General features: G+C 40.9%; 1 protein-coding gene across 3 annotated transcripts; it reads left to right on the top strand.

The window, feature by feature from the left end:
• The first annotated feature begins 10,772 nt into the window (after window positions 1-10,772).
• Window positions 10,773-19,699, top strand: IRF1 (interferon regulatory factor 1). Of its 3 annotated transcripts, none has more exons than XM_075601124.1 (10): window positions 10,773-10,930; window positions 12,966-13,056; window positions 13,656-13,755; window positions 14,393-14,569; window positions 15,655-15,704; window positions 15,819-15,954; window positions 16,548-16,673; window positions 18,210-18,247; window positions 18,364-18,492; window positions 19,109-19,699. In XM_075601124.1, the coding sequence occupies exons 2-10, from the start codon at window positions 12,970-12,972 to the stop codon at window positions 19,139-19,141; spliced, it is 876 nt and encodes a 291-aa protein (XP_075457239.1). In that variant the 5' UTR covers window positions 10,773-10,930; window positions 12,966-12,969; the 3' UTR covers window positions 19,142-19,699. The 3 variants fall into 3 exon arrangements, with proteins under 3 accessions (XP_075457239.1, XP_075457237.1, XP_075457238.1); XM_075601122.1 differs by having other exon boundaries at window positions 18,364-18,499; XM_075601123.1 differs by lacking the exon at window positions 10,773-10,930 and adding an exon at window positions 11,359-11,498 and having other exon boundaries at window positions 18,364-18,499.
• Window positions 19,700-27,137: the final 7,438 nt, after the last annotated feature.

Genomic DNA, 27,137 nt, shown 5'->3' with positions numbered 1-27,137 from the left:
AAAATGGAAAATAATGACATGAACACATTTTTAATATCCTATTATTTTAAGTTGGTCAAATAACACTTTTTTTTTTGTTAAAGCCCATTCGCTCTCTAGAAACATGCATTACTGGGTTACTATACAAACCGACAATGGAATAAACAAAAGCATCAACTTCAAATGAAAGACGTCTAAATTATGTCACTATGGAGCTTTTCAATGTTCTGATAGGAACATGCCCTTGTTACAGATCCTACTGTAGCACTACCTGTAAACGTTGTCTTCACCTCTCTAATTGGGGGAGAAATGTCTCAATAGACCAGTCATTCACAGGTGCATAACAAGGCCTGCTATTTAAAAGTGGGATGGGTGAGCGTAAAACCAAGAAGGAGGGTCACAATCTTCCAAACAATTGTTATCAATTGATTTTTACAAACACATACAATCCCTGCATGCTCATCCATACCGTGGCATGTTACAGACTTAAAATGCTTTGGCCAAAGAATTGAACTAAATTACCCTTATTTATGAGAACAAAGACAGATACATGTTTAACTATATAATTTGTCATATTGGATGTACTGTAGCATTGGGGCTTTTTGTCTTTTGTTGTATACTTTAGGTCACAATCCCAGTAGCTCTCCTTTTGACTCAAATATATATGGTGTGGTCGGTTTGAGTTCTGAGGTTGCAGGGATTGTGGGTGTACATTATTGTACATCCATACTTAATACAGTCAGTTACATTATATACCACACAAAAATATAACTTTAACCACTAAAAACCATACTACATTTTATGATGCGTTTCAGACATTTATATGATCCTTAATATTTACAATATATTTGTAGGACACATAATTTTTTGGGATGAAAGGGTTGTCCTATACTCCTTTGTTTTGCTTTTAGTATATTCCCAGAAAAAAAACTCGATAATCAGAGTCTGGATGTAGGACACACCAGCTTTTGGAAGTTGCTAATTATTGCAGCATTATTAGCATTGTTAGCTAAACTGCTCATTACCATATGATTTGCATATTGGTAAGCAAAATGGCCACCAAAATGTATCAATCCGCTATTTTTCATGTGAATGCGAGTACATCGTAACACAATTGACCTTTGGGGATATGTGTTACAGATAATGATATGTAAAATGGTGATAACGTAATGCTAAAAATGTGACGGTCCTCTGTGGATCTAGCCCTATCCCTTAAAGTGATGTCACATCCTTTTGAACTAATGTAACCTATCACATGCTACAGCAACCAATGGGATTGTCTTCAATGCCATTGGCTGTAATACTATGTGATATAGCCATGTGGTTTTAAGGATGTGACGTACCTCCCTTGGAGATGATGTCACATCCTTAACAAAAAAAAAAGGAGGCGGGCACATGATACAGCATCCAATCAGATTGGAGCTGTACCACCTGACCTGAAAATGTGACGTCACAGGCCATATACTGTATAAGACCTGTACGTATCATTTACCAGGAAGAAGACGACGAGAGAACATCCTGTCCGAGATTTACCATTGGGGTCTGGATTGACAGATGAAGAAAGAAGATGAAAGAAAATAAAGAAATAATGACAGATGAAGAAAGAAGACAGTGATAGAAGATAAAAGAAATAAGAATTGTGTTACCTGTTTTGGATCTTCAAGGTGGATGGCGTTGGATTGCCTTTGATGACGACTCGGTATGTGAGCTTCCTGATACGCCGGGATTCTGAGGGTCAACGCTTCTAAAGGTAAGAAAAATATTGAATGTATGTAATTTTATTTTTACAGGTTTTTTAATTTAATTTTTTTATTTGTATGTTTTTCATTGCCCATTGACTGATAATGTATTAATCTGTGCCCCTTTTGGGTAAATATAAGTACAGTGATAGCCAATGCATTTTTTTGGCAAATGCTTGTTTTCTATTGACTGTTATTTTTTCTATTTCTGTTTATAGTTTGTGTTAAATTGTTTAGAATTTGGATGGCTTGTGTTAGTACATTTTAGGATTGGTTAGCATCTGTAATTATTTATTAGTTTTGTTGACTACTGGTTTAAATTCATTAATTGATTTGTTGACTAGTGTTGTAAATTAATTATTTGTTTTGTTGACTAGTGGTTTTATTTGTTTAATAGTTTGCTTTGATAGTTCTTTATTTAATTGTATTGTTTTGGAATAACATAATTGTAATAATTTTGCTATTTTGGGGATAGATAATTATTTGTGATGTGTTCTACTAGGCTATTTAGTTATTTTACTGTTGGGGTGTTTAGGTGCTTCTGTATTTATGTGATTATGGTGTATTTTTGGCCTTAATTACTTTTATTGGGTTGACCATTGAGTGATATTGTGGCCTATCATGCCCATGGAGGTGTACTTATTGAAATGTATTCCACATTTTTCTTTTGCAACAGGATTGGTAACGCAGGTCAGCGGGGACCCGCGAGGACCACCTGAGGACCCCCAGACACCCACAGGGACCACCCGGGACCCTGGTGGGGCCCCCGGACACCTGCGGGGACCACCTGGAGGCCCACAGACAGTCACTGGGACCACCCGGCGACCATCACCTGTCTCTGGCATTAATTCTGTGTAGAAAAAAATACAAATGTTTTTATGTGGGGGCACAGAGGGTGGGTGGGTTGTGTATTGTGTATTGGTGGGTAGTATATATTGTAATGTTTATTGGGGGCAGAAGTGGGGAGTGAAGGATCATGTACCCCATTCACTCACCCCTCCTGTCCTCAATAAACCTGCTATTGTGCATTAACCCCTTCATTGACTTAGTGGCTATCCGCTAAGGTAATGAAGCTGCTTTAATGTCATTTTTATTAATAGGGTGCGGGGGCAGGGGGTCTCCTGAGCTGAAGCGCTTTGATTTCTGCCTCAGGGATCCCCTGCTTCCCGAGATACAGGCCACATTGTGGGGTGCCGGTATCTCATATGCATTTAAATGTTCCGCGACACGTGATCGCACAAATAAATTGCATAGGAGATACGGGCACCCCATAACCGGCCTTTATCTCGGGAAGCAGGGGGTCCCCGGACCTCAAATCAATGCGGTTTTGTTCCGGAGACCCCTGCTCATCTACACTAGTATTACATTTTATATAAAAAAAAATGTTAATCTCCGTCGAGATTTGTGCAGGGAGAGGCGTCTCTCTCTCTGCAGCTGAAAGAAATCGCCAGTGAGCCCTTTTCAGAGCGGCGAGCATCACGTCGCCGGCTACTCGCCAGTTTTTCAAATGTTGCTGTCACAGGTATTCTGGGCTTTCTCGATACCGTGATAGTAATGCTGTCACAACTGGCGATTTAAACAGCCCGGCAATTTTTTTCCCCCGGCGCTTAGCACATAGGCCCCATAGTCGGGTTTTATTGTGGCTTGGCAGGGTTATTCATTATACTGCAATAGGTGCCAATCGGGGCACCATCGCACATAAACTCCCATTGAAATCAATAGAAGTTTCTGTGCGATAGTTTCCGATCGGCACTATCACAGTTTAATGAGTAACCCCTTTGGTATTTATATTTTGTTTGCGAACATGCTCTCTGAAACTTCACGGTAGAGATAACAATTCAAGACAATGAAATGTTACCTGTGTACTGTATGTGTTCTTACAGTACTGTAATCCAGTTTCTAGCACCTGTATATTTTTGCTCACGTGATTATTTACGGTAAGCTCTGCTGCTTTTAACACAGGTGTTGAAGAGTTATTGACCTTTGTGTAATAGCACAAATCTTTAAAAAGTGTCATAAAGCAACAAGCAGTTGTCTTCAAATAATCCCACATTTTGGGGGTGGGGGGGATGTTTGTTTAGAAGGCTGGTCAAATTGCTCACCCATGTTATTTTGACTTATAGTAATAAGGAGGATCCTCTGATTTTTATGAGAGTGTAGCAATGTTTGTGAGTCTACAGGATACTCTTGTGATTATTGCTTTTCTAGCTCTGCACATCGTTGCCGCTTTATTTTTTCATCATTCTTTTTATTTGTATTATTTTATAACAGGTAATAAATACATCGTCATACAATAAGCACAAAAAACAGATAACCACCTAAATAGAATAGATGGGGAAATAGCACGGGGTCATGGAGGTATAATGGGGACAAGTGGGATTTTGGCAAGCAAGGAGACACCCATACTAAATACAGATTATACTAGAAACCTTCTAAAGACTAAATCCAATTGGAGTAGAAAGGCAGGAGCAGTTAATAGTACAGACTGAATAAAACCTTAAATGCATGTTTCCTAATACAAGAAGCCAGACATATAAAATGGGGGGAGCTTGAATTAATAGCTAATGGGAGCAGTATGAAATCATAGGCAGTACAGGCATACCCCGGTTTAAGGACACTCACTTTAAGGACACTCGCGAGTAAGGACATATCGCCCAATAGGCAAACGGCAGCTCGCGCATGCGCCTGTCAGCACGTCCTGAACAGCAATACCGGCTCCCTTCCTGTACCGAAGCTGTGCGCAAGCGTGGAGACTATAGAGCCTGTTACAAATGCGTTATTTACATCAGTATGCACGTATATGATGTTTGCAGTACAGTACATGCATCAATAAGTGGAAAAAGCTAGTGCTTCACTTTAACTACATTGTCGCTTTACATACATGCTCCGGTCCCATTGCGTACGTTAATGAGGGGTATGCCTGTACTGAAACATGGTGGGATGAAACTCATAGTACAATTCCAAAGTCCAGGGAAACAGTTTCAGGCGAGGATAATCCTGCTTGTGCAGCCAACACAACATAGACAATCAATTTCTTCAAAGTACAGGTCTCCTCTAAAACAGAGATACAAAGTAGAGCTCAACTCACAAGTTCATAACGCAAGTCTCCTTTTAATGTGACAGCCAAGAACAGAGGAAAGACAACATTTCAAGTCCCATATGGACCTTTCATCAGGGCAGGAAATTTGCAAAACATACAGACTCCACATTTAGTTAAAATGTTTAATAATGTCTTAGAGCATAAGGATATCCCCACTGAAATGCTTACAACATCCATAATATTCAGACACAAAAACAGGGAAAGTCCCACTAAATGTGATTTTACCAGGCCTTATCCACCCTGACTAGGTGGAATTCATTACAAACAGACAGGCTAGACAACATTTGTAGAGTTGTGAACTTGATACAGATTGCTAACAACACTAAGGCTAAGGCCCCGGTCACGGCGCTCTAATGCGCGCTCGCGCTTTTGGCTGCGCGTTCCGGTGATTCCCCGGTCTGCAGCTCACTGCAGAAGAAGAGACCGGGGGGTGCGTGGCGGAGGAGTGACGGGGGCGCGGCCATGACGTCACCCGGCAGGTTCGCCCTCATTGGCTGAACCGCCGGGGGGCGTGCCTAGCCGCTCGACGCGAGTTCCTGCTCTCAATTCTATTGAGAGCAGGAGTAGCTCTCGCGCGAGCGCTGCGGCCCCCCCTCGCAGCGGGCCCGGCGCCATTGCGGGGAGGGCTCTCGTGAGCGCTGCGTCCGCCACAGCGGACGCTGTAGCAGGCAGCGGGGGCAAGGCCTAAGACTCTATAATTGCTACAATCGCTTGATTGAAAAAGGCCTTTGGAGGGCGGTTTGACCCTACCTTTTCAGGACCCTCAACACATTTTGGATCACAGGGAATTTCCTAAACTACACAAAAATTACATATAGCTCACCACCAGCCTTCATCAGAAGTCAGGGATGTGTTCTATAACATTAGAGATCAAAAATGGTACGAGACAGGGTTGCCCCATCTCCCCGTTGTTATTTGCTCTATCATTAGAGACCCTAACCAGTGGGATAAGGTGTGACCCAAACATTTTAGGACTAAAAATAGGAAATTAGGAATATAAAAGAAGTCTATTCACAGATGATGTAATAGCCACACTAACCAAGTCTCTGACCATGCTACCCAATCTACAGTCCAAGGATTTGAGAAAGTATCAGGGTTTAGAGTCATCAGTAGCAAATCTCAAGTCAAACATTAATCTGCCCCAGAGGTGGTTAAGCTCATAAGCATCAATTTCAACCTCAAGTGGCATAAAGAAACTATTAGCTATCTGGGGGTGAAATTAATTTGTGACTATGATTCGCTTTACAGGGATATTACCCATACATGTTTAAATCCCAAAAGAAAGCATATAGTATATGTAGCAGGCTTCCCCCTAGCCCCCTTACCACCGCGGTAGCCATTACAGGATCACGCGTGCACAGTAAAGATAGCGCACGCGGTTCGAATGCTACAGAGGTCCTGAGTGGACTACAATTCCCAGCAGCCTCTGGGGAGTACCCTTTCACCCACATCACGTGCAGCCAGCCAGCAAATAGGGTTTTGCAGCTTCTCCTGTGGAGGAAGGCAACAATGTTGCGGGGACCACGTTTGTCAGTTGGAGCTGGGAGCAGGAAGGGGAAGGAAGGGTGTAGGGAGCAAGTGGCACCTACACCAGGTAAGGTAGTTCCCCAGATCCCAGGCAGGCCCCAATCCCCACCAGGGTAGTGGGTAGGTACTGAGGGATGACCCCTAGGTTAGGGACCCTGCCTTAGGCCTCGTTCAGGGTGCAGGCTTCGGAGGGAGGGCGTGCTGCCTTGCGAGCTGCCGTGGGACACAAAGTATTCAAATTGAATACTGGTTGTCAGGGTAGCAGCTGCACTGTCTCCGAAGCCCGGAGTTGACGCTGGCTACAGTTTCAATAAACAAAAAATTCGTTTTTTAAAGCTGCAGCAGCGTCACAGGGACCTAGGCAGCCAATGAAATCATTCTTGAGAATGATTTCAAGACTGCAGCTTCGATCCCTAACCTCACGTCTGTAGCCCCGCCCCCTCCTCAACTCCTGAAAAAGTCTGCTGGGGATGAACACACATCACACAGCAGACTGCCGCCCTCCCTCCCGAACGCCCTCCCTCCCTCCCTCCAACTCCTGCCTCTGGCACCCTGAACTAGGCCTTAGGTGTGTGTGCAGTCTTGTCAGTGTCACGGCTGGCAGTGCTGTAAGCACTGACAAGTAGGCACAGTGTGTGTGCAGCACGGTTGCTGCAGGTACCAGGTTGTGTGCAGTGTAGCTGCAGGTACCAGGTTGTGTGCAGTGTAGCTGCAGGTACCAGGTTGAGTGCAGTGCGGTTGCTACAGGTATTAGGGAGAAGCTAGTGAGAGGGGATCTGGGAGGTGAAGGGAGACGTAGTGTGGGTGCAGGGGGTCAGGGACCCGCCTGCATAGGACAGTTCTTCCCCGCAGGCCCATAGGAGAATCCCTGAAGTCACCATAGGTTGCTGTGCTGCAGGGACGCTCTATAGTGGTAGCGAGCATCACCCTTACTGAGTACCAGTTAGGGACAAAGCACAGAGTTGCGGTTGTGGCGAGTCGTTTGGGACCAGACGGCTGAACATTGAGACCCAGTAGGCAGGCCGCTGATTCGTCTGACCCTTTGCGAAGTTGTTCCCGGTCACCGCCGTGACCGGAAGGTATTATTACATCAAGTGCACCAACACCGGTCAACAGGCGCTGATCCCGCCTTAGGCATAACTCTTTGGGGACACTAGCTAAGTGGCCAAAGGACTGAGCCTATACCAATATAGTACTATACATGGACATGGTCTGTAGGGCACGCGGTGAGGGGACAGAGACGTTATTCCTGATGAGAGTGGCCGAGCCACTAAGGTTATATGAGCGTTATAGTATAAGTGTGTAAGATATATGTTATGTTCAGTAAAGCCCTTTGCTATTTCACATCCAGTGTATGTGTTCATTTGTATGTGTCCTGCGAGGAACAACTCCCGCTCTGCTGGGAGCCATCACAGGTGGAGGTGCTGCACCATACAGTAGTATTAAGAGTAATTCACCCCGGGTTCCCCGTGGCGGAAGCTCAGCCCTCCTGGTTGCCAAACAGGTACAGCACCACACTGATAAGTAGTCAGATACACATACCCACCCCAATCTCATGATGGGGGGGGGGGGGGGAAAGAGGGCAACATATTTATAGTATTATAGTATAAATTTACTCAATCAAAATGATCCTACTCCCAAAGATCCTATATTTGTTTAGTTCCTTCCCAATAATTGTTAAGCAAAAAAGATTTAGAAGATCTGCATAAACAGGTAATAAAATGTATTTGGAACAATCTAAAATCAAGGATGCGGAGAGGGGTTGTCATTCTGCCTAGGACACAGGGAGGCCCAAGCTTCCTGGAATACTTTAGGTCGGCACAACTGGCCCAAATGGTCCTTTGGCATACTCCACACAACACAGTACATTGGGTCGATATAGAGAATCACTACTCGGCCCCAACATTAGAAGGGATCATGTGGATCCCCAGGAACTGTCAGGTTAGAGAGGGAGATACAGTCCAACTACCTTACTTTCTCTCAAGATTTGGGACACGATAGTGGGAAAAATAGGATTAATACAACCTAATCATACTATGACTCCCCTTTTCGGTAAAGCCATGGTTTCCCCAGGCATGCGGAAAAATACTTTCACATGGCGGTTAGACAATGGTATCACTAGACCTAGAGACATGATTAGAGATGGAGAGGTTAAGTAATTTGACTTTCTAAAAAAGACACCCAAAACTTCCTGAATACAGAACTCTTTTGCTTAATACAAATTAGGCACTTTGTACAGAGCACATTGCACAAGGGTATGCCTGACGCTAGCACATATTTAGAGCAAGTGTGTAGATGTGACCCACACACTAAGGGCCCCCGTCTCCCCCTTCCTCCGCACGTCTGCGGGGGGGGGGGGGGGGAGGGAACACTCAAGAGAGAGGGAGTGCAACACCAGACTGACTGCTACACACATACACAAACTGACATATTGCCACACACACACACTGACTGACTGACACACACACAATGACTGACACATACTGACTGACTGACACACACACTGACTGACACACACACTGACTGACACGCACACTGACTGGCTGACGCACACACACGCCACACACACACTGACTGGCACACACACACACTGACTGACGCACACACACACTGACTTACGTGCATGCACACACACTGACTGGCGCACGCCCACACACACTGACTGACGCGCCCACACACACAAACATACTGACTGACGCACACACACACTGACTGATGCGCACACACACACACACACACACACACACACACTGACTGGCGCACACACACACTGCCGCACACACACTGCATGAAAAGGGGGGGGGGGGGAGAAAAGAGGTGTAAGGGGGCAGGGGACCGGACGTGTTAATTTTGGACCGGACCTGTAAAGGGGGACGACGACCAGATTGATGTGAACGGGAGACAAACAGAGAGGGGGAAAACAGGGGAAGAGAGAAAGGGAGTAGAGAGGGAGGGGAGAGAGAGGGGAGAGTGGAGGGGAGGGGAGAGAGAGGGGAGAGTGGAGGGAAGAGGGGGAGGGGGAGGGGAGAGAGAGGGGGGAAGGGAGAGAGATAGAGAGGGGGGAGGGGAGAGAGAGAGGGGAGCGGGAACATTACATCCCGGGCAATGCCAGGTATATCAGCTAGTACAATTATAAAAGAGAAGTTATAAATTACAGTACAGGTGGTACTTGACCCCATCCAAACTGAACAAAAACTTTGGTCAGGTGTCTCCTCTGTGTTTTAGAGGATCGGGAAGGTAGGTACATTCCTATATATATGGTGGCCCTGTTCACTGGTGAAAAAACTTTGGATTCAGGTGTTCCGAATGCTGAACAGGGTTCTGGGAACCTCAGCAACACCGGATGTATAATGATACTGTAGATAGGTATTTGTGTGTTTGGGAGTCGTGGCTGAATGAGATGAGAGGAGTGTGGTTTGACACAAGTCTCTGTACAGTACTATATAACAGCTGTAAATGTGAATTTGAGCTGTAAATGTGAATTTTAACTGTGATGCAAACAGTTTCAAACCCTGATTCTTTTTTGAGATGCAAGCGGAATGTCATTAGTGCCCCTCCCCCCAGTACCTTTTCTTTCTGTTCCCACCTTACTCCCACCCCTTTCCCTCATCTTTATTTCATATCCTATATATTAATATATGCAAATAAAAATTATTGTTAAAAAGCTGGGTTTCAGCTACTATGTATCTCCGAGCTACGGGTTCACCTGTGAAATCTCTGGCCGGTGACTGCGGCATCATTCGGCAGCACCTACCCATGCAGGGTCCCGTCAACATGGCTCCATGTTGTCAAATGGCATTGCGTTGCCATGACAACAGAACGGTACGTGATATCAGCGCCACGCAGCGTCATGTTGCAGTGACAACAGTTCTTCACGTGTCACCACGGCGCCTTAAGGCGTCCTATTGTCATAGCAACTTGACACCACATGGCATCGTGATGTCACATTGTCATGGCAACGTGGCACCATTTGACGTCGCAGAGCCATGTTGATGGGACCTTGCAGGAGCTGACGCCGCCAGAGACTAAGAGAAATAAATATATAAATAAAATAAAAACATTTAAAAAATGTCATTTAGTTGCAAAAAGTCTTGGGTTAGCAATCAATAGAAGGTGGCAATAAATACAGAGACTATAACTGTAGTTTCTGAAACTTTTACCGTATGCAGTGCATATCCTGAGAAATAAAAATGTACTTTTGATTTTGGGCGAGTTTGATACACTTTTTCTTTTGTTTACTTCCTACCATCTGTATTGAAATCTTGTCACATACTGCAGGCATTTATTAGGGAGGAGGCTGCAGTGTTGTGGACTTCCCCTTCTGCAGCCTAACTATACAACAGCATGATTTCCCCGAAATGATGCTTCTTAGCATGGCTCAGTATAACCAATAGGGGCAGCAACTGTCCATGGGGCAGGGCTTACTGAGTTTAATACCTGGGGAATCCCGCTACACAAAGTATGCACACCAAGGCTTGATCAGGAGAGGATCTTTCCTAGTAAACTCAGTCTTCTCTGAACCTAGAAAGGCAGAAGGTGGGCAACCCAGCAGCCTTCTGTAACTTTGTATCCAACAGCCTAACAGGTACAGTACTATGAAATATACAGATGCATGTTTCACTCATGGATAGACAACAGATCTGACACAAACTTTTTAGTGCTGTGCAGTTTCTGAATACTTTTGTGCCTGCATCGTGCATAATAATTATGCATTTACATTATGCATAACAATTATGCATGCATAGGATTTAAGGACAAGGGGTTAATATTGTATGGATCTGTGTGTCTACAAGAGATGATCTATTGTTATAGCTGGGATTGTTGCAATGTTGACATTATTTAATGCACTCAAATAGATTATTATGGGGACTGTGGCAGGTGGTGTTTTTGTTGTGTAAAGCTGCAAAATAATATGTACGGTTGGTTCTGCAGTTGCTGGTTGAATGAAGGAGGAAGTGCTGTATGAAAAAAACACCATTTGTACGTATGCAGTGGGAGGAGAAAACTCAGCGTGCACAAGACTGATTGAGGGTTATAATTTTAGTATACCCTCGAGATATGGCAGCCAGGATGTAGCATTTTACAAGGAGTGTGTGTGTGTGTGTGTGTGTGTGTGTGTCCTGTGAGTGTGTAAATCAACAGGAGGACAAAAGGTGAGCATTTTAGGTAGCAAAAAGGTGCACACAAAGTTTTTTGTGTGTTGTGAATGGATTGCTGTAAGATACAAATGTAGCACTTGCAATGCCTGGATGATTTGTGTAACCTATAACACACTTATTATCTATGGAGTTCTATAACATAACAATATGTGACATGTTCTGAGTGGATTTGTGTAACGTACAATTTTATGATATATGCCATTGCTGTTTTGTACACACTACGCAGATGAACGATTCTGTAGCAGAAAAATGCGAAAAAGTTTTTCTGGTGAAGCAGTACCATATTTGTCAGTGGATTTATACATCTATACATACAGTACATGCACACAGACACACTGTTTTGTTTTTTTTGGAGGGGGGGGGGGGGGTATTGCACCAGTAGTACACCTACTGTAGGAAAACTTTGTCATGTATGTTAAACGGATTTCTTGCAGTAGTTTGGCATTGTTTCAGAATAATTAATTGGAGCGTATGTATTATTGTAGCTGGCTGACTTCACAATGAGACCTTATAACATTTTGGGGGGTTTAGCCAATTTTCAGTCCTTTAGGATTTTTTTGGAAGCACAGCATTTTAATTTAACATTGGCGAGTAAAACAAGTTATGTTGCTTTAAGAGTAAAGAAAGGGCTGGATGAATTCATAGAAGGCAATGTTTTGCTGGCTATTACTGCAATACTGCACATGGCTTTGTTGGGTGTATGGCAGCAGCATGTACATACATGTAATTTTTATGCTTCTAGCTACACCAGGAGTTCTAACAATAAATAACGTATAATTCATCTGATATAGATGTTGGTACAGACAATATAGAAGACAGGTTATACCCATACAAGAGATTTTTGCTGTATGGAGATTTCATGCGAAACAACACATGTAACACCTTTTATGTTGGCCTCATGGTTAATAGTTTGAGTATTATAATAACTAGTAGAGAACTACTGGAGAAAATATGTCAGAGTTTACAAACGGTTGTTAACTGTAAGTGACAAACTTATAACTCCAAATATATGAAATTGAGAGTCTGAAAAATGTATCATTGGCGGCAATAACAATAAGAAATATCTAATTTAATTATAATTGGGGGAAAATATATATATATATATATATATATGTATTATATCATTTTGTATTTACATGGCTATCAGTTTGGCATTCATCTGTATTACAAATATTGATGAACTTTGTTTTTTGTAATCACTCATTTTCTTAAAATTATTTATTATTAAGAATGCCATTTTCTGTGGTTCCTTTGGATGGAATAAATGGTGGTTGGCAATTTAACAGCTCTCCAGAAGAGGTTTTGCTTTGTCAGATGGTTAAACTAAAACATAAATAACAGTTTCTGGAAATGAGGGTGTATGTTTTGTCTAGCTGTAGAAACGGAAGATTCCCAATTGATCAAAATAAAAAACAGAATCTCGGCTTTAATTCACAAAATGCTTCACTGTTCTTCTCACAGAAAAATGCCTGTAACACGTTTGCGATTGAGACCCTGGTTAGAAAAGCAGATTGGGACCAACACAATCCCTGGCCTTGTATGGCTCAACAAGGTAAGACATATATCCACACATTCTGCTTTGTGGTGGTTTACTACTTACATTTTAGGAGTGTTTGAGTACTTTAGTGCAGCAAGTACCCAAGTAGGGGCCCCATTACCAAGATACTGAATAGAAATGCTGGAAATTGTAATAGAAAAGTAAACACAGGCACAGCTGGTCACTGTTAGTTCACTTAATAATAATTAGAGACAAATGCAGATCAACAGCCAATGGGTTATTATGTGTTTGCAAAGGAGGAAGTACAGTCTGAATAAAAAAAAAACAGTTTACATGCAGTGGGTGTTTTTATTATTGTATTCCGTTGCAATGTAAAAACTATTTCAGTAGTGTATGACCTTGAAACATTAAGGCCCATGTTTACTAAGCACTGCTATTCCATAAGACACCTTCTGTCACCTGAAGACATCTTACCCCCCGTTAAAGTAAATGGACTGAAGGTTGCCTTATGGACTAGCACAACTAGTAACTAAGGACCTTTAGTCCCAAGTTTGTGCACATGAATATAGCTATTATTACGTATGTATACAGGTTACTTTGCTGCAGATAAAAAAAATGAATAAGAGTGTAATAATCAATTTATTTCACAACAGGACGAAAGGATTTTCCAAATCCCATGGAAACATGCTGCTAGACATGGATGGGACATTAACAGAGATGCCTGTCTTTTCCGCAGCTGGGCTATTCACACAGGTATGTTTAGTAATCCGCACTGCACAAAGCATAACCTAGTCTATGGCAACATTTATAAAATAGTTGGGTATTTTAGAGGTGACTTGAAAAGAGCAAACAGTAGATTTAATAGGAACCATATACATGGATATTTTGTAATAACAAGTGTGCTCTTAAGAAAAATATTATATCTGTTCATAAAGATGGCCTTCTGCCTGCATATGTTTCAATCCCAGCTGGCATGGACATAGTTCAGTAGGTATGACCTGTATGCACAAAGTACAACTTATATGTAATATGTTCTGTCATTAAGGAAAGGCAGAACATCATTGGTTTGAAAAATAGCCAATGTTTATCAAGTACCGTGCAGCAGTTTTTGAAGCATTTTTGGGAACTGAGATAGTGGACTGGCCTTCAGATAAATTCCTAACTTAGTCAAACAGCCCTTTAGCTGGCTGATAACAACGTAAATGACTGATGTCATTGCAACACTAGTTACACATATAAAGCACCCCTTAGCAATACTTATTACAGATCATGTGCAAATCATACTTTAAAAATGGCGTTCACCACTTTTGACAGGAGTCTTACATGCTTTACATTGCCTGGTCAGGCCGCAGCATTAAATGTTTTAATCAGTCAAATTTTTTTTTTGCAGGGCGGTATAAGTGTGGTGAGAAGGAACCTGACCCCAAGACTTGGAAGGCTAACTTCCGGTGTGCTATGAACTCTTTGTCTGATATAGAAGAAGTGAAGGATAAAAGTGTATACAAAGGCTCCAGTGCAATCCGAGTGTACAGAATGCTACCAGCCCAAATAAAGACAGAGCGGAAAGGTAACTTACCTCGAACTGCTTATTTCTTGCAAAACATGTATTGCTAATTTGTGGAACTAGTGATGTGCCTCAACAAGAAAATTATTAGGTAATATGATTACTGCTGATATATAAGAATAAATAATTTTTTCAAAAACAAAAAGCACCAGATTGTGTGCAGTTATTAAAGTGACTTATTGCTTAAAATAAGCTCAAAAATATATAGAGAAACTATCTGTGGGGAGCCAGTGTAATAGCTCTCATATAAAGTGTAACAAGTGTGTATTTAAGATACATACAGTAAATGTGTTTTAAATAACCTTATACACATGAATTGAGACTGCTGCTGGTCAATAAAGGTGGCTCATCATCTCAGGGACTAACAGAAAAAGAAAAAAGGCAGCACTCTCCTAGTATAGTAGGGTTGATATTACGTACCTGTTCTACCAAATCACATTATACCAACCTTACTATAGGAGTTGTGCACTGTCTTTTTTTTTTTTTTCTGTATGTTTTCATTATTGGCTTATAAAGGTATTTATATGTGTCTGTTTACAAAGCCTGTTTAGCATTGTAAGGCTCCTTCTAATCTAGGTTTTAAATACATTTGTTCAGTATCATTTTTAAGCAACTATTAGTTGATCCCTTGTCTTCTGTGGGTTTATCGCTTTTCGCTTACATTTTCTTGATGTCTGTTAGGGAGACCTGTTTCTACCTGCATTAGAGACAAATGCCCTCTCTTAATAGCCATTGCTTAAGTGCACCAGTAAACACCAATCTAAACATTTATCTGTGCAATTGGAATCCTCCTGTCAGCCTCATTGACGTGTGGGTGTGTTAAAAATATTATTTTAAAACTTTTCTGATACATTTTTAAATTAAAATATGCAAAGTGGTGCCTTTTTGTGGATGTTACAAAACCCTGTAGTTCAGTACTCCAAGGCAGGAATCTGTAGGCCCAGAGCCTTTACTACTTAGAAGTTACTGTAATACTCTTATCTCTGTACAAGAATGTATGAGATACCGTATGAGTAATTAATAGTATAAAACAGAACTGCTATGAAATAAATATTTTTCAACCTAGTTGCTTCAATTTTGTTTTACAGTACGAAAATCAAAATCACATAACGATTGCAAGAGCATGATTAAGAAAAAGGTACATATTGATTTTACTGAGCAATGAGACTTTCATTGCATTAAAGCAGCCATTCTAAATAATCTCATAACATACTTGGATACAGGTTACTGAAGGTTTGTATGTCCGTTATAGATCGAGGACTCAAGTCCGGAAGAGGTGGAGGAAGCAGTGGAAAACACCCAGCTACCAAGAGACCACAGCAGTTATACAGCTACGTGTAGCATGTATGCAGAACAGGAAATTGATATTGGCAGCACGGATATATTAGGTGAGGTTCAGATTTCTATTCACTATAACCATTTTTATCTTAACACCTCATCTGTGCACACTGAGCTCACATTGCAGCATTTAGGCCGAAAAGCAATCCCATTTTACCACTTATATTTATGTAGAAAAAGGTGAGCACCCCCATTCCCTTTTCTTTTATGTATCCACCCCCCAACCCTACAAAATGATCAATAAAAATTTAAGTAACAAAAAAAAAAAAGGTGGGCACAATCTACTGATGCTGCTTGCAATCAGATAGCTATTTCCATGACTTGCCTTTTTAATCATCTAAATGTAAGCACTAACAGACGGGAAAACTATCCTGCTGTGTTAGTGGTCAGTTGCAGAATCCCCACAAACCAGCATGCTAGCCGAAGCTAGGATTTGCATCGTCTACTTTATAATATACATTTTCCCAAATGGAAAGTAGATTTTTGAGCTAAAATTTAGATAGGTACAAATCTTACATTAAAGGGTCCAACGTAATAGGACAGTTGGTCACATTACACTGGCTCTCCCTGTGCACATTAACACGTCAGGGCTGCACTATGCTCAGCGATTTCAGTTCTAACTCAAGTACTGTATGCTTTATAGACATAAATGAATGTGACGTCACCAGCACTATGACAGAGTGGAACTGCCACCTGGAAATCTCAAAAGCCGACAGCACGAACGACCTCTACCCCTTTCAGGTGTCACCGATGCCTTCCTCTTCAGAAGGTAACATTGAATCTAGTTAAATACAACACTTCCTCGTCATTGACTTTTAATGCTGAGCTATAGTTGCTATATTTGATTGGATGATGCCAGAGTTTTGGCTGATCTATGACTTTTTTTCTACAATATGACTTTTCTTTTGTGATTACTTTTATTGGACCACTGCTCAAGGTCTTCCAATGTATAATATTAAAAACAGTGCTTAGTTTGCATCATAAATCTTATCAGGACCTCAATTCTTACATCCTGGAAGAAAGAAGAAAGAGGCTGATTGGATAGAAACTCTAAGATACATTAGTGGCATCAATATGATACAAAATTGAGATATTTAGATTAGAAAGAGCAACACTTCAAAAGGTACTGCGCTGAAGCTTAAGGCTGAGTCCATAGAGACTCCAGCCGTGCGGAGGCACGCGGAGGCTGAGGGAAAGCGGGTGCTTTCCCTGGCTTTACTACGCGCGCCGTCCGGGGGGGTGTCTGGGGGCGGGCCAGTGACGTCACGGAGCTGGTTCGCCCTCATTGGGCGTACCGCTCATATGACCGGCCCTCCACTCCCCTCAGTGCGCAAACGAATTTTTTTAAGTGCTACGCCTCCGCATGCCTGCGGAAGCGTGCGCAAGCCCCTGCTAAAGCCGCTCTCCTTGCGGCTGCAGGGGCTCACTGCAAGCGTGAGTGCGGCTCAGCAGCTGTACGCTGACTATGCCCGCGGCCTAAGGGTGGCAGTTTCAGAAATGAGAGTACTTTCATAGGAAAGGTGTACAGAATGCATGGAAGTTAAAAAAAAAACAAAATTGCATTGGATCGACAAAATGGCATCCTAATTCTGGAAAAATAATTTATTATAGTTGAGGGGAATTGGCAGACTAGATAGACCAAAATGATCCCCATGCCTGATTTTAATGTCTATGTTTCTGTCAAAGCTCATGTGTAAACTACATTTCTGAAGAGTTCTTATGTTGGTCTAGTAAAATGTATTGCATCCTACAAAATAAGTCATTTTTTGCTGGGAGCAGCACAGCTAGTACACCTATTTACTTGGAGCAGCATGGAAATGGTTCATAGGTGTTGAAGATATTTATCATGAGCTGTTAAAGAAACAAGAATACATCTTAATAAAAACATTGTTTTGTGTCAAACACCCATGTATGACTCTTTCTTTGAATTACAATGAAAGGCACCACAACCTTAAAATTAGCTATATGTATTAGAGAAGCATAGTAATTTGTACATCCCTATAAAGAAACTGATAAAGTTATTTTATACTGTATGAGGAAATACTAGCTTGAGCTATAAATATATCACCATCAGCATAAAACACCTATGAACTCTTATTATAAGTATTACTATGTACAGGAATAAAGTACAGAGAGAAATGTACTTACATTTCTATAGATGATTTGAAATGTTTTAAAACAGTAGTAAATACCAAAGTGTGAGTATAGTGCACTGATCAACTGCTGCCCTAAACAGTATATGTAATATATTAAATGTATTTTTTTTTTCTTTTTTTTTTCCCTTTCATATTAACACCAACATAAGAGGATGAAGGTATAAATGTGCCAGATGATTTGTTCAATGTAAGTTCATTCTTAAATTAACTTCTGTCTGCTATTAAAGGCAAGCATTTAAAAAATGGTCTGCTGTGTCCGTCATGGGCAGCGTGTTTTACACCTGTGTACTTATTCTATTTCAGATGTTAGAACAGAACTCAGAATGGCAACAGACAAACATAGATGGGAAAGGATATTATACCAATGAATCTTGCACGCAAACCAGTTATCTAACTGAATTGAGCACAATGGACCAATATGAGGAAACTAAGGTGTCAGGTATTTATTGCTTTTCTTATTGCGTTTCATTGTGTCAAATAAGCAGCTATTTAAACATGTTATTGTGGTTATAATTCTAAGCCACGATTTACATCATTCATAATAGGACATATTGCCAACAATATAGTTTATGACACCAAGGCCCCTATACTTTGAAGTCTCATCCCAGCACCAGAGAAGAGATCAGCTCCATTTCAATGCAAGGGACTAAAATATTCTCCAGCACCAGGGAGCGGTTTCATAGAATATAGAATAAGGGCATGAGTTTGCATGCTTACTTGGACTAATACGTAAAATGTCTGGGAGAAGCAACGTCTGAATGGTAGTGTGTGGGGCTTATATTATTGAAATGTTTGTGTTATAGGAACTTGCATAACAATACAATGACAATCTCATTTGCAGAATGTAATGTTTTCAGCAATGTATATTATGTAAATGTGTCTCTTGAAGTTAAAGAGTCTTTTCTTTTCCGCTGCTTTATAACATCTGTGCTACTTAAACCCTTCATTCACTTTAGACTGCACATTTCAAGTTCCAAATGATTAATTGTTAATGGTTTGATTCTGTTTGCCCATGAAACATAACATAATTCCCTCTTTGTATTTCTAGGGGAAATTGAGCTTAGGTTTGGCACCGACATGAAACCGAGGCTTGATCTCATCAGCTGGCTGGACCCAAACTTTACAGTGAGATCTGCAGGTCTTTCAGCCATCTCATGTGCTTTGTGAACTTCAGGCAGGTCCATCTCAAGGCCGTTATTGAAACAAGAGAAAAATAGACTTTTTGTTGTTATCACCTGTGAAGCAGAAAGGAAACGTAGCTTGGACATTACTTTCGGTTTGGTCATTATCACCTTGAAGCAGAAAGGATAACCTCGTTATGTCTTGACATCATAGTCATTAGTTTCTGTATTTAACACTTTAACATGGGACTTCCACTACATTGTGTCTCACTGATTGAATCTCCGAGTTCTTTAGTGCTGTAGACGTTTTCCTTCATCTTTCAACAGAAATGGAAAGAAGCTTAACCATTGTAACCGTGTGGATATCACAATGCTCTGATTTGTATTGTACTTGCAATGTTCGCAACCTTTTCTATATATTGTAGATATTACTTTCAAAGGTGTGTTTATTTATTTGTCGGCATGGTGGAAGCATCACTATGTAAATAATACGCCCTCATTATAAAAGCTTCAAATCACACAGTCTTACCTGCCTTAGAAAAGGCCATACCAAGAGCTAAATGTAGCTAAATCAAGTCAGGAGTCTTCCTAACTTTTGACTTAGTGGAAAGTAGTTGGTTCTTTACATTTAACTTATTTCAGTGTCCCGATTAGACGTTCTGCTAACTGTCAGTGGCTCTCAGCACTGCAGTGCAACATAAGGTTAAAGAGCTTTGGTAGCTAACGAGGCATGATTTTGCTGCCTTTCATCAAATTATTATAGTGCCCATTATATTTCATGATATATTTACTAAGCAGTCTTTTGGTACAAGACAACTTCAGGCACTGGAAGATGCCTTTAAATGAATGGACTGTTGTCTTATTGCAGAAGACTGCTTAGTAAATAGGGGCTTTAGTGCACTAGTTGTGGTCATTTGTGAATATAAATAAAATGATTCATTTATTTAATGAAAACTGTACACTGGAAGAAAACAACATGTCTGCCAGAATACTCTTGGCATATAAGCCCCTATTCAATATGCTATGATGACATCTTCAGTGAACTGGTTAAGACTTTAGTCCTAATTATTTTACTGAAACTGAAATCTTCTCCAACACAGGAATGGGACTGAGAATGCTCTAGGTTGTTCGTCTTAAGCTTTAACGTCAACTTTACATAAGGGCAATGCCAGCTGGTATGAGTAGTACAAACCAATGCACACACTTTCCAGCCAAAAGCTAGCAAAGGTCTTTAGCCTGCTTATAAAAACAATCATATTGCAAACACCGAATTCAAATCACAAGATGCTTCATTCACAACATGCTTCAGAAATGTTTTTGCAATTCTGAAATTTAACAGCTGCTGTGTTTGGTCATGTCCCCTACAGAAGTACCAAGGTTGCATATAAATAATTTGACCATTTCTTAATTTTACTGGATCTTTGAAAATCCTGATGAAGGTGGTCAGCACCGAAACGTTGGATTTTTGTGACTGTTTTTAGTCATTAAATGACTTTTTTGCATTAATTCCTTTGCATCTCTTTTTTGATGTGCACGGCTTCCCCCATTTTCCATTAATTTTACTGGACACATGACCAAATAATTATCTACACTATACATTTCTGTAAATAGTCTTGAACTACAAAATGTGATATTCACACATTCGCTTGAATTGTGTGGAAACCTATTAAAATAAAAAAAGACTATCACTATCCATTAGACATGCACTATGTTACTACAAAATATTCTCTTTGTAAATATGTATTTTATATAAAAATGTATATCAGTTTGAATAAATATAATGTATATAGAAGGTGAACGTTCATGCTTAGGTTTTTATGTAAGAACGGAAACCACAACAGACACAGCAACTAACCTTTAGGGACTGGCACTTCCAACATCAAGACTATTGTGTTGCTTCATAGTTTCTATGCTAAAGCTGAGTTTGTGGTTATTTCTCTGCTTTATTTAAGACAAAGACATCAAAAGAGAGCGAATGCTTTAGTGTAGATCTTTACTCAAAAATAAAATTAAACATGTACAAATGATACATTCACAATCATAAAGTAGAAGAGCATACTATACATAAATGGATTTGCCAGAAGACTCTCTCGCTATGTCTAACACCTTTGCATATCCTAGGGTAATGGACGTACACTTAGGTCCGGAAATAATTGGACACTGATACAAGTTTTGTTATTTCGTCTGTGTACCAAAATAATTTCAAATTACAGTTAAATCATGAATATGGGCTTAAAGTGCAGTCTATCAGCTTTAATTTGAGGGTATTCACATCCAAATTGGAGGAAGGGTTTAGGAATTACATCTCTTCAATATGTAGCCCCCTTTTTTTCAAGGGACCAAAAGTAATTGGACAATTGACTCAAAAGCTGTTTCATGGACAGGTGTGGGCTATTCCTTCGTTATTTAATCATCAATTAAGCAGGTAAAAGGTCTGGAGTTGATTCCAGGTGTGGCATTCACATTTGGAAGCTGTTGCTGTGAACCCACAACATGCGGTCAAAGGAGCTCTCAATGCAAGTGAAACAGGGCCTCCTTAGGCTGCAAAAAAAAAATTAAAATCCATCAAAGATGGTACATTCTGAGAAAAAAAAGAACGCACTGGTGAGCTCTGTAACACAAAAAGACCTGGACGTCCACGGAAGACAACTGGTGGATGATCGTAAGATCCTTTCCATGGTAAAGAAAAACCCCTTCACAACATCAAGCAAGTGAAGAACACTCTCCAGGAGGTAGGCATATCATCCAAGTCTACCATAAAGAGAATACTTCACGAGAGCAAATACAGAGGGTTCACCACAAGGTGCAAACCATACATATGCCTCAAGAATAGAAAGACCAGATTAGACTTTGCCAAACAATATCTAAAAAAGCCAGCCCAGTTCTGGAACAGCATTCTTTGGACAGATGAAACTAAGATCAACCTGTACCAGAATGATGGGAAGAAAAAGTATGGAGAAGGCTTGGAATGGCTCATGATCTGAAGCATACCATCATCTGTAAAACACGGTGGAGGCAGTGTGATGGCATGGGCATGCATGGCTTACAATGGCACTGGGTCACTAGTGTTTATTGATGATGTGACAGAAGCAGCCGGATGAATTCTGAAGTGTATAAGGTTATATTGTCTGCTCACATTCAGCCAAATTCAGCAAAGTTTATTGGACGGCGCTTCACTTTACAGATGGACAATGACCCAAAACATACTGCGAAAGCAACCCAGGAGTTTTTTAAGGCAAAGAAGTGGAATATTCTGCAATGGCCGAGTCACTCATCTGATCTCAACTCGATCAAGCATGCATTTCACTTGCTGAAGACATATATATATATATATATATATATATATATATTATATATATAAAACAAAGAAAGGGTCCACAGCACTCTCCAGATGGAATTTTTTTAAATTAAAACTTAGGGCAACCAACCTACAGTAACCTAGAGCAATGTACATTTTGGACCCACACGGACCTCTCTCAAGATTGAGTATACATTTACTGGACTGGTTTGGCATTCCCTGTCCACCTCAATTACTGTTTAGTATACTTAGGGCAACCAACCTACAGTAACCTAGAGCAATGTACATTTTGGACCCACACGGACCTCTCTCAAGATTGAGTATACATTTACTGGACTGGTTTGGCATTCCCTGTCCACCTAAAATTACTGTTTAGTATACTTTCTCTTATTTTTTATATAGTCTGCTTTATTTGAGTGCACCCAGCATTTTGTAATCATATATATTGCAGAATAAATAAGTTCTTCAGTATTAGGTAATACCTTTTTTATTGGACTAACAATTTGTCATAGGACAAGCTTTCGAGAGTTATCCTCTCTTCTTCAGGTCAAGCAATACTGATATACAAAGGATTCAATGGCAGTGTAGACAAAAAAAAATCCTACCCTTTTCACTATTTTTGCTTTTGTCTTCATGGTCATTAGAATTGTCAGTTTAGAGACCCCCTCCTTTTTAAACTTTTCTCCCCTTGTTTTTATCTATTATCAATACATTTGTAATTATATATCCTTCTTTGGTATACCTGTGTGCTTGCTTTATGGATACTTTTCTGTTGTGTTACATTATCTTTATCCTTTGAGCACCACTGTCTCTTGATATTATATCATATACCTATGACAGAGTTTGGGTAATCTTTATAATTGGCGTGTATGTGGTATGCTTTGTGTTCTTTGTCTCATATATATATATATATATATATATATATATATATATATATATATATATATATATATATATATATATATATATATATATATGGGGAAAAACAATAGCGCATCAAAATTAAATATCAACACAATATAAAGTGATAAATAACACAATATATAATTCTGGAGGAGGTGCTACCAGTGACTACCTGTCCCTATCTCAGATGCTGCCAATTAGGTCCACGGCCCCACCACCGCCGAGAAGGAGAAATTGGTGAAGATGACCTAGGCGCAATTGGGAAGAGAACAGGAATGTGAAAAAATTATAAATCCACACTATATTTGAAAAATAATGAGGCACTTTAGTTGATGGGGATCCCGAAACAAATTGTCACTATATCCAATTGGGAAAAGGAAATGTAACTGCATTCATTGAGACTGTTGTTTGCTTCACTGTAAATGGAATTTTGAAGGTAATATAACCTGTATAATTAGATAGGTAGTAGTCTTCTTAAAAATCACATTTATTATAAAACTTCCTCAAGTACAGAAATAATAAACATCAATGTTTAGCTGAGAGAGGATTACACTGAATAATATAATTGGAATAAGTGTCCCAATTTGTATCCAAGCCTTTAAAAAGACTTTGAACAACCTGTTGGATCCGTGGGAAAAGTTCCTATAGTATAAGGTATATCTCACACAGAAATTACAATTGAAGTGCGTCTCCTTACCTTCCGTGATGTTCTTCTGGGTGGTGGGAGATTGAATATTGTGAACTTCTGGTCAGCCTTCCAACACTGCTTCGAGAGAGGGAGGGGAGAAAATGGGGGGGGGGGGGAGGAAAGGACACTTGTGGGAAGGGAGGGAAGTAACTCAACCTCTTCTCCTCTGTGTCCTCTCGATTCACTCACCCCTTCTCTTATATCAGTGCATATCACAGTTCTGAATCTCCAAACCGCGACTCAACCCTCTACCTCTGTCTCCTCCTTTCTTGCCGACTTGGCTTCCGTGAGTTCGGCGTCTCCGTGTATGCGGCTTGCTTCCTCCACACTCTCCACTTCCGCATCACGTGGGGGAGTCACTTCACGTCTCGCGAGACGTTCCACTTAGAAACTGTACTTTGTGTTGTCCGATCACTACTGCAAATTGTAGCAGTGTCACCGGCAAGCTGGGCTGCTGATGAAATCACCCAAGTGAAGAAACGCGTAGGGATACTAGTTTTTACTAGTGATGGTCACTGTACCAGACCTGTTCTATATCTGGGACTTTCAATCAGACTCTGGGACTCTGCGACGCTGCCTTGCTCTAACGTGCTGTTTGTTGGGACTTTGGGACGCCACCTCATGGTGATACATCAGTGATTTGGTCCCCTTGGTCCTACCTTCTCCCTTCCTCCTATCCGGAACCATTGTTCACCGCAGTTTGTTTCCGGCTGAGAATAGGAGTAGCTGCACATCCCCTGAGTTCCTGCTGGACGGTAGCTCAGAGGTGTCATACAACTTGTGGGAGCAGGACGTGTGAGCGGAGCAGCAGTTTCCAGCGTCTGGCGAATGAGTATTACTCATTAAATGCTTTAATATTTTCTATATTTGTGAGTGCGCATTTGTTGGAGTTTTATGGAACATTAAATTTTGTATCTTAATATAATACACTAGGATCGGGCGCTTTCTTCTCTTTTTATCTTCTATATGTATATATAATATATGTATATATATGTATATACATGTGTATATATATATATATATATATATATATATATATATATATATATATATATGTATGTATATATATATGTATATATGTGTATATATATATGTATATGTATGTGTATATGTATGTGTGTATATATATATATACTACCGACACACTTAATCACACTGCGGCCAGATCCGCAAGCCGGGAAATTTCCCGGCTTGCTAGTGGCCGCCCCTCGGCGTGCCGCGCGTCATAGACGCGCGGTCACGCGTCTTCGGGAGCGTGCGCCCCCTGCACGCGCGTCCAGGGGCTCCCCGAGGGAGCCCTGGTGTCCCGCGATCGTGGGACAGCGGCAGGGGGTTCCGGGGGACCCGGCGGACCCGGCAGCGGTAGGGAGAGCGCCCCGATCGGAGGGCGCTCTTCCGCTGCTTCGGCGCGCGCCCGGCTACTGCTGCGGCCAAGAACGGGCAAATGCTCGAATAAACTTGGCCGCAGCAGTATATGCAAATATAACTGTATGCATATATATATATATATGTAGTGCAGAATAAATGAGTTCTTCAGTATTAGGTGATACCTTTTTTATTGGACTAACAATTTATGTCATAGGACAAGCTTTCGAGAGTTCTCCTCTCTTCTTCAGGTCTAGCAATACTGATTTACACAGGAATCAATGCTAAAACAGTGTAGAGAGAAAAAAACAAAAAAAAAACCCCAGATATTTACTGTAGATAAGGTCGGGTGTTAAGTGTTTGAAGCCAGGGGACAGTGTCAAAGAAAGGTGGGGAGGGGAAGGGATGCTGGGGGGGGGGGGGGGGGGGGAGGGGAGAGAAAGTGTGGATAAGAATAGAGGCAAGCAGGATAATTGCAGACAATTTTGGTAGGGTGTGAGAAAACCCATGTCCACATTAAGTCCTTTGGTTTTGGTGTCAAAGAGTCTTATCATTCTGAGCTCAAATGTTTTCCGTTCTTGGATGCTTTTAAACATTCCATTGAGGATTTTGATTTTTAAATCATTTATGGAATGATCTGGTTGTGAGAAGTGATGTCCCACAGGTGAGCAGTATCTTCCTTCTTCGTGATGGAGTATAGAGTGTCTGTGCATATTCATTCTTCCTTGTAATTTTTGGCTGGTTTCCCCAATGTAGCAACCTTGGTCACATTTGTTGCATTGAATCATATACACTATATTCGTTGAAGTGCAGCTGTATGATCCTTTAACATTGAATGTTCTATGGTTGTGACTGGCTGTGGGATCCTGGCAAATATGTTTGCAGAGTTTGCAGCGTGTGTTGCTGCATGGTTTTGTGCCGTTATTCATGTCTTTAAAATCGTTGTGAAGTTTTCTGCTGACTAATTTCTGTTTGAGGTTTGGTGGTTGCCGGAATGCAAGAATGGGAGGTTTGGGAAAGATTTCTTTTAATGTCGCATCCTCTGTCAGCATGGGTTGCAGATCTTTGATTATTTTTCGTATTCCCTCTAGGGTAGGGTTGTATGTGGTCACTAGTGGTATGCGTGTGGTAGGTTCTTTCTGTCTGTATTGTAGCAGGTGTTCTCGTGGGGCTTTTAGTGCAGATGTAATAGTTTTGGCAATAGTCTTTGGCTTGTATCCCTTCTATACAGGTATGGATACACTCACGGAACAAATATCAGGCTTAGTGGAGAATATCCTCAAACCTTTAGTCAGAAGCACCAACAGCTTCATACAAGATACCACAGATTTTCTCAATAATCTTAACAACATCAACCAACTACCATCCAACAAACTGCTAGTTACCATGGATGTAGAATCCCTTTACAGCAACATCCCCCACAAGGATGGTATTGAGGCATGCCTGCATTTCCTTACAACATCTCCCCTGGATCAGAAATACAGCGCGGATGTAATTACCAAACTGATAGAATACATCCTCACACACAACTACTTCAGCTTCAACAAGGAAATGTACCTACAACTAATGGGGACTGCAATGGGTACCAAGATGGCACTGCAATATGCCAATCTTTTCATGGCAAATCTTGAACAACGATTCCTAACTACGTGCCTCCACAAACCCTACAAATACTACAGATATATTGATGACCTGTTTATAA

Source organism: Ascaphus truei, chromosome 5, assembly GCF_040206685.1.
Source record: "Ascaphus truei isolate aAscTru1 chromosome 5, aAscTru1.hap1, whole genome shotgun sequence".
Taxonomy (NCBI): domain Eukaryota; kingdom Metazoa; phylum Chordata; class Amphibia; order Anura; family Ascaphidae; genus Ascaphus; species Ascaphus truei.
The sequence above is the reverse complement of the archived record's forward strand: the minus strand, read 5'-3'. Positions and strand labels throughout refer to the sequence as shown.